This window comes from Takifugu rubripes, chromosome 3 (genome assembly GCF_901000725.2).
Source record: "Takifugu rubripes chromosome 3, fTakRub1.2, whole genome shotgun sequence".
In the NCBI taxonomy this organism is placed as follows: domain Eukaryota; kingdom Metazoa; phylum Chordata; class Actinopteri; order Tetraodontiformes; family Tetraodontidae; genus Takifugu; species Takifugu rubripes.
The window spans coordinates 13,431,405-13,447,175 of NC_042287.1; the positions used below are offsets into that span (position 1 = coordinate 13,431,405).

The 15,771-nt window shown below is 46.8% G+C and overlaps 1 protein-coding gene across 1 annotated transcript; it reads left to right on the forward strand.

Annotated features, from left to right (window-relative positions):
- The first annotated feature begins 65 nt into the window (after positions 1 to 65).
- On the forward strand, positions 66 to 14,190 carry tnnc1a (troponin C type 1a (slow)). Its single transcript, XM_003963390.3, has 8 exons — positions 66 to 384; positions 10,486 to 10,600; positions 11,036 to 11,262; positions 12,310 to 12,340; positions 12,424 to 12,570; positions 12,961 to 13,075; positions 13,430 to 13,566; positions 13,642 to 14,190. The coding sequence occupies exons 3-8, from the start codon at positions 11,239 to 11,241 to the stop codon at positions 13,671 to 13,673; spliced, it is 486 nt and encodes a 161-aa protein (XP_003963439.1). The 5' UTR covers positions 66 to 384; positions 10,486 to 10,600; positions 11,036 to 11,238; the 3' UTR covers positions 13,674 to 14,190.
- Positions 14,191 to 15,771: the final 1,581 nt, after the last annotated feature.

Here is a 15,771-nt window from a genome sequence, read left to right on the forward strand (position 1 = left end):
CATATGGAGGCTAATATAAGCAGCACTGCCAAGTCCAAACGCGTGGATTTGGACCGGGAGGCCAGGCGGCGTCTGCCTGCAAATTTGGCAAACAGTGATAAACGGAGCCCGTCAATAAAGGGAGGGAACGCTGGCTGGTGGTCTGAGTCCGCCTGTTTCCGTGCTCAGACAGACGTCTTCCACATATGAGGGGGTGCTTATGCGAGGAATAAAAAGCATGGATTATAAATAAAAACAGAAAGCCAAGAAAAAGGGAAAAACAGAGCTGGGACGCAAATCAGCGAGGAGAGGAGCGCGTCGTGGAATTTCCATTTCATCCCTTCTTTCAAAGCAGCCGACTGCAAAAAACAAAAAAAACTTTAAGGAGCGGTCTGAAGTGGCACGGTAAGTGATCCGCCACCATTTTAGGCCCACTTGTTTGATTTTGCTTGACTATATTCGCGAGTTTCTTTGCGCTCTTCGCGTGAACGGCGATGTCACGTCACGGCGGCCGTGCTTTGTTTAAAATGAGGACGCGTCCGCGCACGTCTCTCATGCCGCTGCGTGTTGAACTCCTGGAAACGTTCAGGCACTTGTGTGAACTGTGGCGGCTGAGAGGGCACCAGATGGCGAACCAATGAGGGGTGAACTAACCTACTAAATGATACCACATGAAATGCGGCGTTTAAAGTCCCATCTGGGCCGCCGCCCTCTCGGATATGGGAGTGTGAAACATGGCACATATTTATACACCTGCTGATGGCGCACGCAGGCATGTCCAATAGGCTGGTGGCATGCATGCGCAGCCAGCTGACCTCCTAACCCCGCAGCTCTGCTTTGCCTCAGCTCGCTGCTCCTTTCCAGCGCATTAATTGACTTCTCTGCGAAGGGTGGCGCCTTTTTTATGTCTTCCTGACTGAGATTGAAGATTTGGGCTGCTCCTCATTAGTGGCCCACTGGCTGTAAAATCATCTTAATGTATTAAGATTGAAGGTTCGGGGCTAATATGCCTCTCACACAAGTGTGGTTACGTAATAACAGCTGACCCTGCCCTCCATCTTCTCTCTCCTCCATATTCTAGGGACATGGCACAGTTCTGGTGCATTTCACAGCTGCAGGGACATTTCTCGACACCAGTCTGCACTCTGAGGCCACAAAATGAGCTGATTAGCATGACGATTAGTTATTAGCATGCTAATCAGAAGCAATTCACATATTTTATTCATACTGACTCAGACTTGTTTTTCCTTCTGCTGCGGAAATGGAAAAAACATCCCCTTTTATTTTCACTGTAAACATGAAATACAGGTGTGCGGGTAATCTACGGATAGAAATGGGTAGAAATGGGATCCCCCCCCACTTCTGTTTTAACAGAATATGGTGAATACCAACACATCACGCTGCGAGTTGCATAAGAGCCGAGTTTCTTAACCCGCTTGATTCAAATATTGCTCCAAGGGTTTCAGAGAAATATTAGTTCACAACGATCCCCCTGTTTTGAGAGCAACTGTCTGAAAGTGTATATTTAATATAAAAACTCTTTTTTTCTCCTGTCTGATCAGAGTTTGCTTGACGTGTGAGCACTGTGACAGTCCTGCTTGTGTCTTGACGAGGCCTCGATTACCACATTCAGTCAGTATCTCCTTAAAAGCACAGAAATAATTTGAGTACATGAGCCTTTGCACACCTGCAGACAGACAGAGACCTTCCCTGCACACATGCCGGCACCGTGGGGGAGGTCTCTGCAGCCTGTGGTGGCCAGAGATGGTGTAAGGCTGCGGAGGCTCGTCCCCGGGCTTCGTCTTTGCTATAGCTTTTGTGTAGCATGACCTAAATCGCTGCGAAGTGAGCGCCTCGGCAGCTCTGTCCCACCGCTCTCGCTCTTTTTCTCCCTCTCTCTGCACACACACACACACACGCACGTGCAATCCACATACAGACCAAACAAGCTGAGGCGACAGTTTTGTTTAAAAATAACAAATATCTCCTGCCAGATATTACTCACATGCATAGTGGAGCGTGTGGGTGTTTGTGGTGAGGCGGGCAGGCCAGTGAGATTTCAGGATTAGTGAGAGAATCCTCCACAAATCAACAGCAGTACCCTCCGGACCAATTTCAGATTATTGATGTCCTTATATTGATATTTTGACCGTGATGAAATGGCAAAAATGTGCACGTTTGACGCGCTCTCGCACGTGAGGAGCCGGGCGAGGACAGGTACCGACCACCGGCAGACAGCGCCGTCTGACAGCCAGCACACGGTGCGGATTTATCAAACATATGACCTCCATGAGAACCGGTATGGGGGCACTCAAACCGCTTCAAAATTTTGCACACATGTTGCTAGGCAACAGCATAATCGTTCTCCATTTCTCTCTCCTTACGTGGCTGTCTGCTGGGACCACTGTGCCGCTATCGTTGAAAATGGTTAATTAACTTCTACAGAAAGTCCATTAATGGCGCAGATTAGAAGCTTCGGAGGGTTAAGGCGCGCGGCCGGGCTACGCAGGAACACGCAGCGGCGCGGAAACGTGTCGGAGATTAAAAAGGTCCTCTGAAAGGATCCTGGAAGCATCCATCAGGGTGAGAACAGCCTGGCCAGAACAGCTAAGGGAGACTTCAGAACAGACAAACTGCTGCATCGCATCACATCTAGGTACAGCAGCGACGCGAACGTCTGTATTAACAAATGCATCTTACGGCTGTTCCCTTTCAAGCTAAGAGGCCGCCTGTGTATTTATTCCGTTGTTTAATAGTGGAAGTATCAACTGCAGAAGTTGGATTTTAATCATTTTTAGGGAACCGACTGTTTCTCTGGTCAGCTCAGCACTTTAAATGCAACACGTGTCTCTGGAAATATTTTGTTTAAAGCTGGTTGAAGACTTCTTGGGTAAATACGGTTTGATGTGAGGCTGTTTTTAACTTGATGAAAAATATTTCTTAATTTACCTGCTTAGTTCATCCAGTTTTTAATCCATGTAGCTCAAATGCTGCAGTCAGAGGCCGATATTATGTTTCATAATTAAAATGCCCTTGGTTTCTCTTGCAGTTACACTGCGATGGAAAATACATCCCGATTACACGCTTGGGAGCAGAGAAATGGATAATGAATAAAATAATAGGACAAATGACAAATGAAGAGCAACCCAACATAATCAAGTTGCGGATAATTTGGGGGAGAAGCTGATTTTCATATTACTGAGCTTCCAATGAGCAGAGATTATCCATAAAAGTGCTTCCACATGTATTCACGAGGCTTAAGGTCTTAAATTCACTATCGAGACATGAAATTTTATGTTAAATTCCACAACCAGAAGGTTTGAAGTCTGCTGGAGACAAGAAATATACGTTTATGGAGTTCCCGTCCCTCAATTCACTGAGATCCTCCAGCAGGACGATGGTCGTGTCACCAAATGATGATTTCAGAATCTCTGAATCGGCAAAATCATCAAAATTCTATTTGTAATGATGTTGTTCCTAAACTGAGTCTTCCGTTCAGGTTCAGTAATTGTGATATATCACTGTTACACAATGGTTAATCCCCACAAATCCCTCGTGCCCTCACGATGATTTCACAAATCTGACTAATTATCGACACCACACTCACGTCTCCACGAGGACGTGAACGCGCTGAGCAGCACGTCAGTCAGGCAGAGCAGGAAAACGTGGCGGCGTTTTAGAGAATCGGGACCAGAGCAGCGGCAAGAGCTGATTTTAAATGAAGTTTTCATCGACACCTCAGATATCCGAGCTGTCCCTCTGTTCTCTCCGCTTCACCTTTCAAGCTCTCCCTGGCCGGCACCGGCCGGTCACACTTTAAATGCCTAAATATTGTCCACGGGGAGGTCGCCTGGACGCCACCGAGCCACAGCTCTGACGCGGCCACTTTATCACAGGGAAAATCTTAGAAACCGCATCGTCCTCCTCGAGTTGCCCCTTAAACCTTTATCATTTCAGAACTGGCGGCAGCATTCGTGTCGCCATGCACAGCGAAAATGGTCACGTTTACCAGGTAAATGGCGAGCGGCGCGTGGAACGACGGCGGGGGAGCGGTCCCTCGTAACCTCCACCAAATATAAGGGAGCCGTGACACGGAGCTCTGTCAGCGTGAGCTGCAGCGACAGCTCCCAATCCTTCCTCACTACACTGCCCCTGCTAATCCCCTCCATTCAACCACATCACTATGGAAACTGCCTGGATGTCTCACCCTCGGTGCCTAACTTGTGCCATCCAGCTGCATCTGACACCGAGGCTATAAAACCCTGCCTGATTGCTGCCAGACTCCATCGCAGCTCCAGGATTCGCTGCTTTAGGAACACTGCGAAGCAGGCGACCGCAGTGTTTCAGTCTTTATTAAGAAACCTGGCAAGTGTCCACTTTAAGGTGCGATGAGCTTATTTTCATGTTCCCGCTGCCTTGCTCATGTTTTCGCCGCTCCTGAGGCCAAATTGCAGGAGAATATTTGTCACGGCTGTAAAAGGTTTCCCAGCTTCAAAGCTGAGGGAACTGGAGGTCTGGCCCTCGGTGGGACAACAGTCCCTCGAGCACCAGTTAGAACGGGCAGAACCAGGAATGCATACCTGCAGTCAATCCACCACCGGGCCTCGTCTGCAGCCCAAGGAACGTCCCAGATCGTTCCCGTGTGACATGAGCGGCAGTTCTGATCAGCTGTCGTCAGCTGGGGAACAGAGCCCACAGGTGAACCTGATCGCTGACCAGTGAAAACGCGCATCAGCCGTCTGAAGCGCAGCAGCGGAGCAGCATAATTACGCCCCGCGTTGGCCCTGCTCCTCGCTGTCATCCTTCATCTTCTCACAAACACGCCAGAAGCCTGCCCAGGACACCAATTACCTCCCTGGGTGACTTTTTGTCCCAAAGCTCAGGCACAACTTGTGTCGAGCGGCGCCGCGCGTTTCATTGCATTTTCCCTCCGCGCCGAAAAACGTAGGTTTTAACGACTTTTGACTCATCATTGAGACGAGGGGAGGTCGGGAATTTAAGCAAAGCTTCTTAAAATATGAGATTTGTGCAGGGATGGTTATAAAAGATGTTCTGCTTGAAGGCAGTCAGAGCAGAAGTTGGGGGAAAAAATGATTTATTTCAGAATTCGGATAAATTCCTCGCAGGGATTTGACAAGGAATTTATGTCAAATAAAAAGGAAACAAATGCACCAAAAACAGACTCAAATGACTTCAAATAACAACCAAAACAAACTCATTTGTTAACATCCAGCTGCATCTGAACAGGCAGCAAAGAGTCCTTAGTGCAGCTGAGGTCCTTTTATAGAGTGTTCTGTGTGGTGATTGGCTGGTCTGAAATTGACCAATCAGGAGCTTTACCTGACCTCACAGGTGAAAGGCATTGGCATTCAGAGAGACAGGTGAGGGGAAGAGAAAGGAAATGAAAAACAGGCAATTTAAATGTGACTTTATTGTGAATCAACCCTGGATAAAACTCTGTAAGTACAAGAGAATACAGACAATTACACCAAAATAAGGGAAAAATGGAAAATTGATGGGATGTTGCATGGATCCATAGATCTTTAAACACAAATCATGGAGACTCCAGGTATTATAAATAAAAAAATCAATCTGGAGAACATCTGGGGATTGTTTAAAATGAAGATTTTTAATTAATCATTTTCAAAACTAGAACAGGGACTCAACATTTCAAACAATTGGACCCATTTAAAGCCTTTCATGCGAGCCAATGGTGATCCAACAACAGCGTTTTTAAACCTACCGGTGTTTTTTTTGCTAAACGTTTGAAAGCGTGAGTGGCCTCGAACGCATCATGAGCTGCCAGACTGGATTGATCGTGCTTGTCAAGGCTGAATGTAATTAGACTAATGTGTTGGCAGCAAAGGGTCAGAGGGTGAAGAACAGAGCCATGAGGTTCTCCTCATATCACATCGGGTAACTTAGAAGCAGACATCGCAAACAAATCGTGTTGTTTCAAAGTAGGAGGATTGAAGAACTCCAGGATTCACCCTCAGGGACCTGCCTGACCCCCCCCCCCCCCCCCCCCCCCCCCAGAACCACACTGTCAGGGGCTCAGAAAGCCCACTCGGCAATCCAAGTGTGACCGCGAAACCGTCGTAATTAAAACGTGTGGAATATCCAAGGTTATTCAGACGCAGATGTGACTCTAATCTCTAAAGGATTGGTATAAGTGGAGTGGGTGTATGTGGAAATTAGGTTTCTGCTTCTGCAGACCGCTACCGCACAGCAGAATGACTTAAAACAAACCAACATCCTCTATTCTTTCCACGTCTTCACACAGTAGGTGCGTATAATTCACATAAACTGCCCTTTTGAGTCACGCGAGCTAATTTCAGCTATTTAACCCTCTGAACCGCGTTGGGAAACAGAACATGTCTGACGATTGGTCGGCGTTAATGTGCCGCTGTCACTGTCAGACGAGACATGTATGACGATACACCCACAGGCTGGATGTGCCGCATGCCTGCCGGCGTGCACGTTGGTGTAGATGCAATCACATACTAAGAGATGCTTGTTTCACGCCGCTCGCCGCACGCGAGGGTCAACTGACGCAACACCTCCGATGTCTCGTTCTCTTAAAATGGGACAGCTGCACGAGCGGCGAGATGAAGTCACTTAATGTAGATGTTGGCCATGGCATCAGCAAACATTGACCTTTCTGTGCTTCCTGGAGGCTACAGCGTGAGTCACATGACAGCCGGATATTTACAGTGCCTCCTGTCAGTGGGCCTGTCAAATCACAGCACACTTCACTGAAGCCTGCCCGGCTCCAGGCTGGACTTCAGCCGCACAGACAGCCGAAAAGGTGGTTTTTTCCCCGATGTTCCAGCCCAAGCGTACCGCAACCCCGAATAACACGGAGGAGTACGAGCGCCCACGTGTCGGCGCCTCCATTCTCACGTACGAGGAGAGAGACAGAAGTATGTAAAGGGAGACAAAAACCATCTGCAGGAGCAAAGATTTTGAGGCCAATCAGTCTTCTGTCCGTCCGCAGACACAAACGTTGTAACTGAGGACGTCTGGACAAAGACACAAAATAGTGATGAAGAATGAAATTAGACGTCCTTAGAATATATGAAACGGCCACATATGATGGGATGGAGATGCAACTTTGGTTTTATTCCATTTGGACTCGATTTGTGGAGTTCTATTTCATTTCTTGGTGGCATTTAAGTCAAAACTGCGCAAAACAACTAAAACGCAGAGGAACAAAATTCCACGGCTGATGTCAATTTCCACACATTGGTACAATTGTACAGCTCCTCACACTGTTAAATTGTAAAACATAAATCATAGGCTTAAACACTGGCTTGAACACTGTTAAAATCCAAAGTTTGATCCCAGCTAGCCTGCCTAAGAGTCAGGCGATGACGTACTAATAGAGCTAATTTAAAACATTTGTCCAGAGCACACAGATGAGGACAGGCTGGTGGCAGACACCAGGACAAAAATAAAAGCACCCAGCTTGACAACATGGTTCCACTGTCGCACTCGGGGACAGCCATGGCTTTGAGCTAGCTTTGCACTTCACCGCATTTCAAAACAGATCCCGACTAAAAGCAAAAGTTCACCAAAGACAGAGCAAAATGCCTTAGTTTTGTACTTTTCATTTCAATGCAACAAACTCAAATAGAGGAAAATTGTTTTGCACATATACGCAGCGATGAAGGCGTGAGTGTAGCCGTCCTTCTCTGTTGGAGCTTGCAGTGTGTGGAACACTGTCAGTAACCCTGAAGGCCCACAGATCCCATTTGAGAGAGCTGCTATTTTAGAGCAGGAGGGGAAGGTCGTGACACTGATAAATCCAAATCGGGTGCATGTGCATAAAGGGAACGACGGAAAATCTTCAAGCGCACCAATTAGACAGCCTGTATTCAGTCCTCTTGTTAAAACGGCCACATTACTATCTACATTTTTGCATTTGTTTTATCGATTTTCTTTAAAAAAAATTTTTTTTTGAGAAACTGCCTGCTTTCTATCAATAGAACGATTATTTATAACGCTTTGTCACATCACAGGTTTAGCTGATGGCAAAGCTGGAGGCTAACATGAATAACCTACAGGAAATGTTGCCTTTATATTAAAAAAAAATATCCCACCAGCTATGATAATGTAAAAGATAATGCTGGCAGAAAACTCCCAAATTCAATATTTCAGCATGAATTCCTGTATTTGCTTTGATTTATTTGTTTTGCACATCACAACCGCAGCGCTTGTTTGCCCATATGTCTCAGACAGAACATGCGTTCTCTCTTGCTCCAAGGGAGCTTCATCTCTGGGAAGATGTCTTTCCTGGGTGTCTCATACTCTATTATAGGTAGGTTGGAGGGGAAGTAGGGGAAGTGGGTTTGGATAGAATGGATGGTAGGCGACTTGGTGGTCCAGTGGACTGGAAAACTCTGGCCCCTGGCAGGGAGTCAGTGCGTGGCTCTATCAGCTCTGGAGCTAATGTGGCCACTGCCTCATTAGAGCTCTGATGTAAGGAAGGCAGCGTCGCACCGAGTGCTTCTGCACAGACCTCCAGAAAGGATGAAGTGAAGCAAACTGAAAACCGCCCTCATCTCCCAAGACAAATCCCTCAATTTGGGTTAAACATTGTCACCGATCGGATATTTGGCTCCTCTGATAAAGCGCCCAGTGGACGGGAAAATATGCTTTCAAAAGGCAGAGTATCACTCAGTACCGGAGCTTTTGACAGGTCGATCGGCAATGAAAGAGGCAGAGACGGAGAGAGGAAAGAATAGAGAGAAGGGAAGAAAAGCTGACAGCTCCCCTCCTCCCCTCTGCAATCACGGAGGTGAGGACAAGGAGGGGAGGAGGAAAGGCAGCGTAGGACCTGTGCTTGGAGCTCAGCTGCACGTCAACCCCATCATTATATCACACGAGTATTTAGATTGACATGATGTACGCTGGGTACAGTGGATCTTTGCTAAGGCGGCCCGGCTGATTCGGTGCTGCCAGCATGAGAAGGTTACACCTGAGGCGTTCCGACGTCTCTGTCATCTCCCACACAAGGAAAGGTTTTGGTTGGCGATTGAAACATGGGCTTGTGAGTCAGACAACTCTGACGTCAGAGCGCTCACGTAACGTCTACATTCTGAAGCCAAAGCTGCAGGCGCGCACATCCAGCAAACGGAACCTAATCATTTGGACTTGGCTCGTTTTAACGAACGGCCCCGGAACGCACACGAATGAACGTCGAGCTTCATTTCTGACCCCTGCTCGGGGTTTTTGATGCGCACATCGCCCGTTACGCTAGAGGCGGAATATTGAAAAATAATACAGTCACTATAGGACAAAATGTGGTGGCAGGGAGGCAAGGAGGAAGGTGGAGGGGGAAAGGGGGGGTGGGGGAAATAGCCCCGCTCATCTCCTCTCATTTTCTGCCCGCTTCTACCCAGCAGAGTTTCTATGGCAACCCCTCAAAAAGCGGTGTGCGGTGAATTGTGGATTTGAGATGCACCGTCTGATTGCGCCGCGTGGAGGAGATGGCTGACTCTTTCGTCAGCCCGAGAGGAAATTGGTGAAGAGCTTGACTGAAAAAAAAAAAAACCCCAATCCATATGCTCTCGCTGACGTGTGCACTAGCAAGCTTTACATTTGAATCTCGTGCCCCCTGCAGCGCTGCCTGTCAATCCTGGCATCCGCCACGCTGCACCATCAATGAATCAGCCTGGCCGACTGGGTGGACTCAACAATATGTTTTGGTTCAGCTGATGGAGCCGATGGAGAATTCCAGGAGCCCTGAATGCACCAGCGCTGTATAGCGTGCAAAATATTTAATGAACGGCAGCAGCGACATGCTACAGGCGCAAAATGTCATTTTACTTCAAGTCCCCACAACCTCCCTGCCCCACCCCCACCCTGTCTCCAATTCAGCCCTGTTGGTTTTCGTGTATTCGGGAGGACCGTGTAGGAAGAGCTGCGTTCGTGTCCGTGTTCCAGATGGACACATATGATGTTCAGTGTGAGCTCCCTCTCGTTCGCTCCGAGTGGCTGCAAGATGCTTGTAAACTGTGCCAGTCCCCATTAGCATCCCATTATAAACCAGCATGATCACTCATCACTTAGAATGTCTGCCACAGCACGCTTGTGCACTCCTGTTTGAGCGTGAGTGTGTACGTGTGTGTGCCTGTGCGCGCAGCACAGTCGAGTGATTGAGATGGCCTTGTTTCAGAAGAATATGAAAAATCCCGCACAGAAAGCGTTGCGCCGTGTACAATTCAATTTAAACGTGTCTGCCAGTGTTTGCTTTATTTGACCCAGATTTCTCACCTACCCCACAGTTGATAAATTGGGCACTGGAGGCAGCCTTGCGCAACAATTTAATTTAGTCGTCATGTAGTGAACAGCACCCTCTGCTGACTAAATCCGAGAAATGACCTCATCAATCATGCTGAATAAGGCTGTCCGGAGCGAAATTCAGATCCCACGGAAACTGGTGCAAATGTCTTCATTCTGCTGATTTTGTGTGAATTCTAATGATCTTACTTGTAATTTTAGCGTGTCCACAACTCTGTGACCTACCAGACTCAGACTGGCAACGATTCTCAGATGGGTTACAAACAGGCAGAACCTGCAGCGAAAGCCTGCCAAAGCATCTCCAAGGAGACGACAGGTATTAATGAAGTGGCTGCAGACCACAGGCTGTAGCCTTGGTATATATAAAATAATGAATCTGTGTCTCAGTTGAAAATGGAAAGATGGAATCTTTTTGTCATCTGATCACTTTCTCGATCACTTCTACTTGTTTTTCAAGTCAAATAGCAATATTGGTTCCCCCTGGAACTATTCTCTTTCTCCAGACATTGTCCTAGTCTGTGGCCCCATCTCCTAAGACCTTGTGCACCACCCTCACCCCACCTCCACATGCAGAACCTCCAGAGTCCTCTTTGTCACCAGTTTGGGGCTAAAGGAATGTCGAGAGTCTCTCCAGCCTCGTCCCCGGAGATTACCATGCACCTCCCCGCCACCGTCACCCCTCTCCATTCCATTCCACAGTATGCCCCCTAAGAGCTGTTGCATTTTTATCTGAGCCCTGTGATTGTGACAGATTGGCCGAATGGCACAGAGACACAGACACACATTTATGGAGGCGCGAGTGGAGGGGAGACTGGTCCACTTAGGGAGGGACCAGACAGCCCCAGGCTCTGGCTATAAAACCCTCTCTGGATGAGGCCAGTGTCCTGCCCTGAGCTGGACAGTACCTCTTACCTCTGAGCCAGGCAGCAGCACCGGCAGCGACGAGCCCCCAACATGAACGACATCTACAAGGCAGCGGTATGTTTCCTCGCAGGTCTTACAGCTGGAAATGTGGTAAATTGGTTGGATTAATGCAAAAATCTGCGCGGATTAAATCTGGAAACGTTGAGAGGAACGTTGTTTTGGATGAGTCATAACCACTAATCCTCTAAGTTTGGAATAAATGCATATTAAAACGACGTATCTACCCTAGTTTAGTAGAAATGTGGACTGCTCATGTGCTTGTGTTCAAATTCATGTGAAACCCACATCAGCTTCTTCATCTGACGTGACTTAAATGTTTGACAAATCCGTTCTGATGCAGCCTGTGCACGGCTTCGTTTCCATCACCGGAAAAGAGCCGTGGCTCCGTATAAGTCCGCTTCGATCCCTGGGTCCTCGGCCCCGCATTCGGCAGCTTCATCCATGACTTCAAATGGAACCGTCCCGCTTCATATGGCTAATTATGGCCAGTTGCTCAGACGCTCCTGCTTCCATGATTCTCTGGTGCCAGGGAAGAGCTTCAGGTTTAGATAAACCCCCCCACCCCCCCCCCAGGCCGAATTCCAGCATTATCTGTGGGCTGTGTGGCTGTTTGTCCGCCTCCTCCCCAGGCGGTCAGCTGGCTCCCCCGACCTCTCACATCCCAATTGAGCGCTGCAGCTGAGACATTAAAAACACACTGGAATGTAGATTACACGTGTTTGTTTAGATGGAAGTTTTCATATATCATCACCCTATCGTGTGTCCCCGCGAGCGCTTTTGCGAGTGTTTGTGTATTTAATTTACAGTGGACGTCAGATAATAACTCTTACATAAGCAGCTGTTTCTATTTCTCATTCGTAGTAGCTTTTCCAGGATTACTGCTCCATTGTTGGGCTGGATCCACAGCCACGCTAATTTAAAACACCGTGTACTGCGGCCTTTATCTGTGGATCCTCCAGCTGGTTTATTTTTAACTCTTCCACTCACAGACTCTCACATACGATACGTAGATGTAGTGTTTTATCAGCGGCGGGCCACCGAAATGGACGGCTGGTCGGACACCATCGAAACGAGATTAAGGTTTGTTCTTTTTTCCCTCAGGTTGAGCAGCTGACAGATGAACAGAAGAATGGTGAGTAGGTTAAAAGTACTTAATTTATGTTTCACGTTGCCGTCTGTACGTTACCATAGTGACTCCCGTCTGTTTTCCCGCAGAGTTCAAGGCCGCTTTTGACATCTTCGTGCAAGATGCTGAGGACGGGTGCATCAGCACCAAGGAGCTGGGGAAGGTGATGAGGATGCTGGGCCAGAACCCCACACCAGAGGAACTGCAGGAGATGATTGACGAGGTGGACGAAGACGGTAAATCAGAGCAAGCAAAAGCCACCAGCCACCCTCGGCTGAATGATCGCTGACCTCTTTGTCGCCGCGGGGCGCCCGGCAGTTCCGTCATTGCACATTTCAGTCGAGTGCCTCAGTCTGAAGCCTCTGGACTTAATGCTAAATGATAGACAATAATCTTATATACGCCAACGCATGTCAGGCTGAATTAAAGGTAATCAGAGAGGACAAAAGTCAAGTTGAGTTTCCCAGGAGATGCAAAACAAAATTAGCACAGGATCATCACATAAGGACATGTTTAAAAGGCCAATTTAGCATAGTTTTTCTCTACAATAAATCTGGAATTACCGGTTATAATATTGTCTCTGTGCTATTTAAGTGATGGAGCTAAAGACACCTGTTTGTATGCAGGGAGTGGCACGGTGGACTTTGACGAGTTCCTGGTCATGATGGTGAGGTGTATGAAGGATGACAGCAAAGGGAAGTCAGAGGAAGAGCTGGCAGAGCTCTTTCGCATGTTCGACAAGTGAGTTTCCTGTTAAACGCCCACTAAAACGTCATCACGTTTACCAAATTCACTTGTGAGAATCCTCAAGCTACCCAACCAGACGTCCAAACTTAACATTTGTCTTTATGGTTCCTGCATTATGTGTAATTATACGCAGCGACCAACTGCTGAGTAGCTATGCAGAGTGCAACCAGGATACGCATAATATTTCACACTGATCTCAACATCAAAGAGCCACATTGTCTCACTTCAGCAAGAGTTAGGAACCCTCCAATGAAGGATGTGATCAGTCACATGACACCAGTGAGGCGCATCTGTTTTTGTCAATCGAGCGTTATCTGCGAATGCGAATGCTACGTTTGGACTCTGCAGGAATGCAGATGGATACATCGACCTGGAGGAGCTGAAAGCGATGCTGGAGTCAACAGGAGAGACCATCACCGAGGACGATATCGAGGAGCTGATGAAGGACGGAGACAAGAACAACGATGGCAAGATAGACTACGACGGTGAGATGCCTGAGGTGGAGGGAAGTTTGTGCTCCGCTGATTCTTGTGCTGAGTGCCATCTCTTTGACTTGACAGAGTTCTTGGAATTCATGAAAGGAGTGGAGTAATTCCGAATCCCAACCGCCATGGCCTCTTTCTGTCGGACACAGATCCGGAGAGAAATAACAGAGCGACTTTGATTTGATCAAATTTTGCAGCTGAATTATTCTGTTTTTGCATCGTTGTAAATACAGTTTGTAACTACTTTTGCTGCCCGTGTATGCAAATTTTGTGTAAATGTCTCCAAATTACTTTTATTTTCTATAGAAGCCTCATTGTTAACCAGTTTGGCTGTTAGAAATATCAACAATGTGTTTGTTTCTGACAAAATCTCATCTGTGAATGGCCACGGCTAGTTTACAAATGTTGTGATACAGAGACTGATGATGTTAGCAGGGCAACAAAGGCCAAACGGACCTTGCTTGACCCGGTCTGTGAACACGTTCTGATGTGCTGCTTTTATATATAATTCTGTATGTTCAAGATACCCTCAGGACTTCCCCCCTTTGTTCACCGGAGAGATGTCTTTCTATACAAATGGCCTGAATTGTGTGATTGTCTAATAAAGAAGACGCATTTGTGGAAGCGGCAGTCATCGTGTCAGTTAATGAAAACAGCCTGTGGTGATCAATTAAGAATTTCATAATTCATATTATTCATATAAGTTTGAGAAGTAAAAACAATCTTTGGATTTTAGAAGGTGAAAGTGGCAATAAGAAGGGACACAAATTAGCTAAGAACACAACATGCTAATGCCTATTTCTCAACAGTGTTGTGCAAAATGTACATAAATGCATTTTCCAGGAATTCTGGCTCATGTACACAGAATGTAAACTATTCACTTGGTTACTGTGGAAGTGTCCGGTTACAAGGTCTATTGAGACGGAGCTATTTGTGTCTCATCATGTTGGTGCCCATGTTAGGGGATCTGGATTACTGGCACAATCAGATGCCTTTGTCCAAATAAAGAATGCTATTCATCTCCCAAGAAATAACACTTCTATTGTTGTGCAGCTCGAATTCTTGCTAGACTACGTAAAATAGTCCAGCAATACGAGTGATTCATTTTGGAAATGTAAACGATTAATTTGAGCGGAGATGAATCTGTGATTTTTAACTTTTGGGAATTTGAGGAGTTTAATAAATGAATTTATTGTGTTTGTTGTGGCAGATCATAACTTTCAGGTGAAATAAGCTCAGTTTCAGATGCACAGAGTGTCTGCAGTTACAGCTGTGGCCACTTGGTGGCAGTAAAAAAACAATCTTTGTTCGTTTGTTTGTCTGAATAACAGGAAACAGAAGATGAGGAAATTGCACAGCAGAGCGGCCATAAACAAGGACATCAGTGCAGATAACAAGTGGATATTGTGTGTTTGGTGAGTCTATATGCCTATAATTAAACCTGACCGTGAGCAGACATCAGTGTTTGAACCTTTCACATTTATTTACAATAAAGTAATTCTAATTTCCAGAGCTAAAAATGAGTATTTTCAAATGGATTCATCATCTTTTTTAGTCTGTGTGAGTGGGTGACGTCAGTGGCCTGACCAATGACACTATTCGAGTTCCTCCCAACCTCCCTCCATCTCTCTGTGTTTCCCCCAGGGTCCTTTTACTTCCATTCAGTCCCAACCATCTGTGTTACTTATGAGATTTCCATCCACAATCGGCAGGCGCTGCTTTGCCAAACCAAAGTCTGATTAATATAACACGCTCTGTCATCTCCAGCCCAGCTGCACTTAGCAAAACGCTGATAATACGAGCTGAAATGATGTCGCGTTAAATTTCGACTGGCCGCTTTTCCATCGCGCAGATTGTGCTACTCCGCTGCCAGACTTTGTTCCTAATCTCTATAAGCCCGCTGTCAGGATGAACGGTCCTCCCGCTGTCATCAATGAGAGGCTGGGCAGAGACAGAGTGTGTGAATGAATCTGGGGTGTGGCACACTAGCGCCAATTTCTGTGGAGAAATGTTGTAGTTACGCAAGACGGGCCTGATGACTCATTCCTGCTGTTATTAACACAGACTGCAGCTATGAGCCACCTCTGATAATGTGTGTTTAACCCACACACAGACCTGGTTATTTGCTGAAACATAAACATACAAAACACTGTCCTTTATTTGAAAATGAGCAGCTGACTCCATTCAATATTTTATGTGTGTGTG

What these genes read in the sequence shown, in the direction of transcription:
- tnnc1a (XM_003963390.3), top strand. Translation starts at nt 11,239, where the DNA reads ATGAACGACATCTACAAGGCAGCG. An exon ending in CTCTTTCGCATGTTCGACAA is followed by an intron (nt 13,076 to 13,429) that starts GTGAGTTTCCTG and finishes TGGACTCTGCAG; the next exon opens with GAATGCAGATGGATACATCG. An exon ending in TGGCAAGATAGACTACGACG is followed by an intron (nt 13,567 to 13,641) that starts GTGAGATGCCTG and finishes TTGACTTGACAG; the next exon opens with AGTTCTTGGAATTCATGAAA.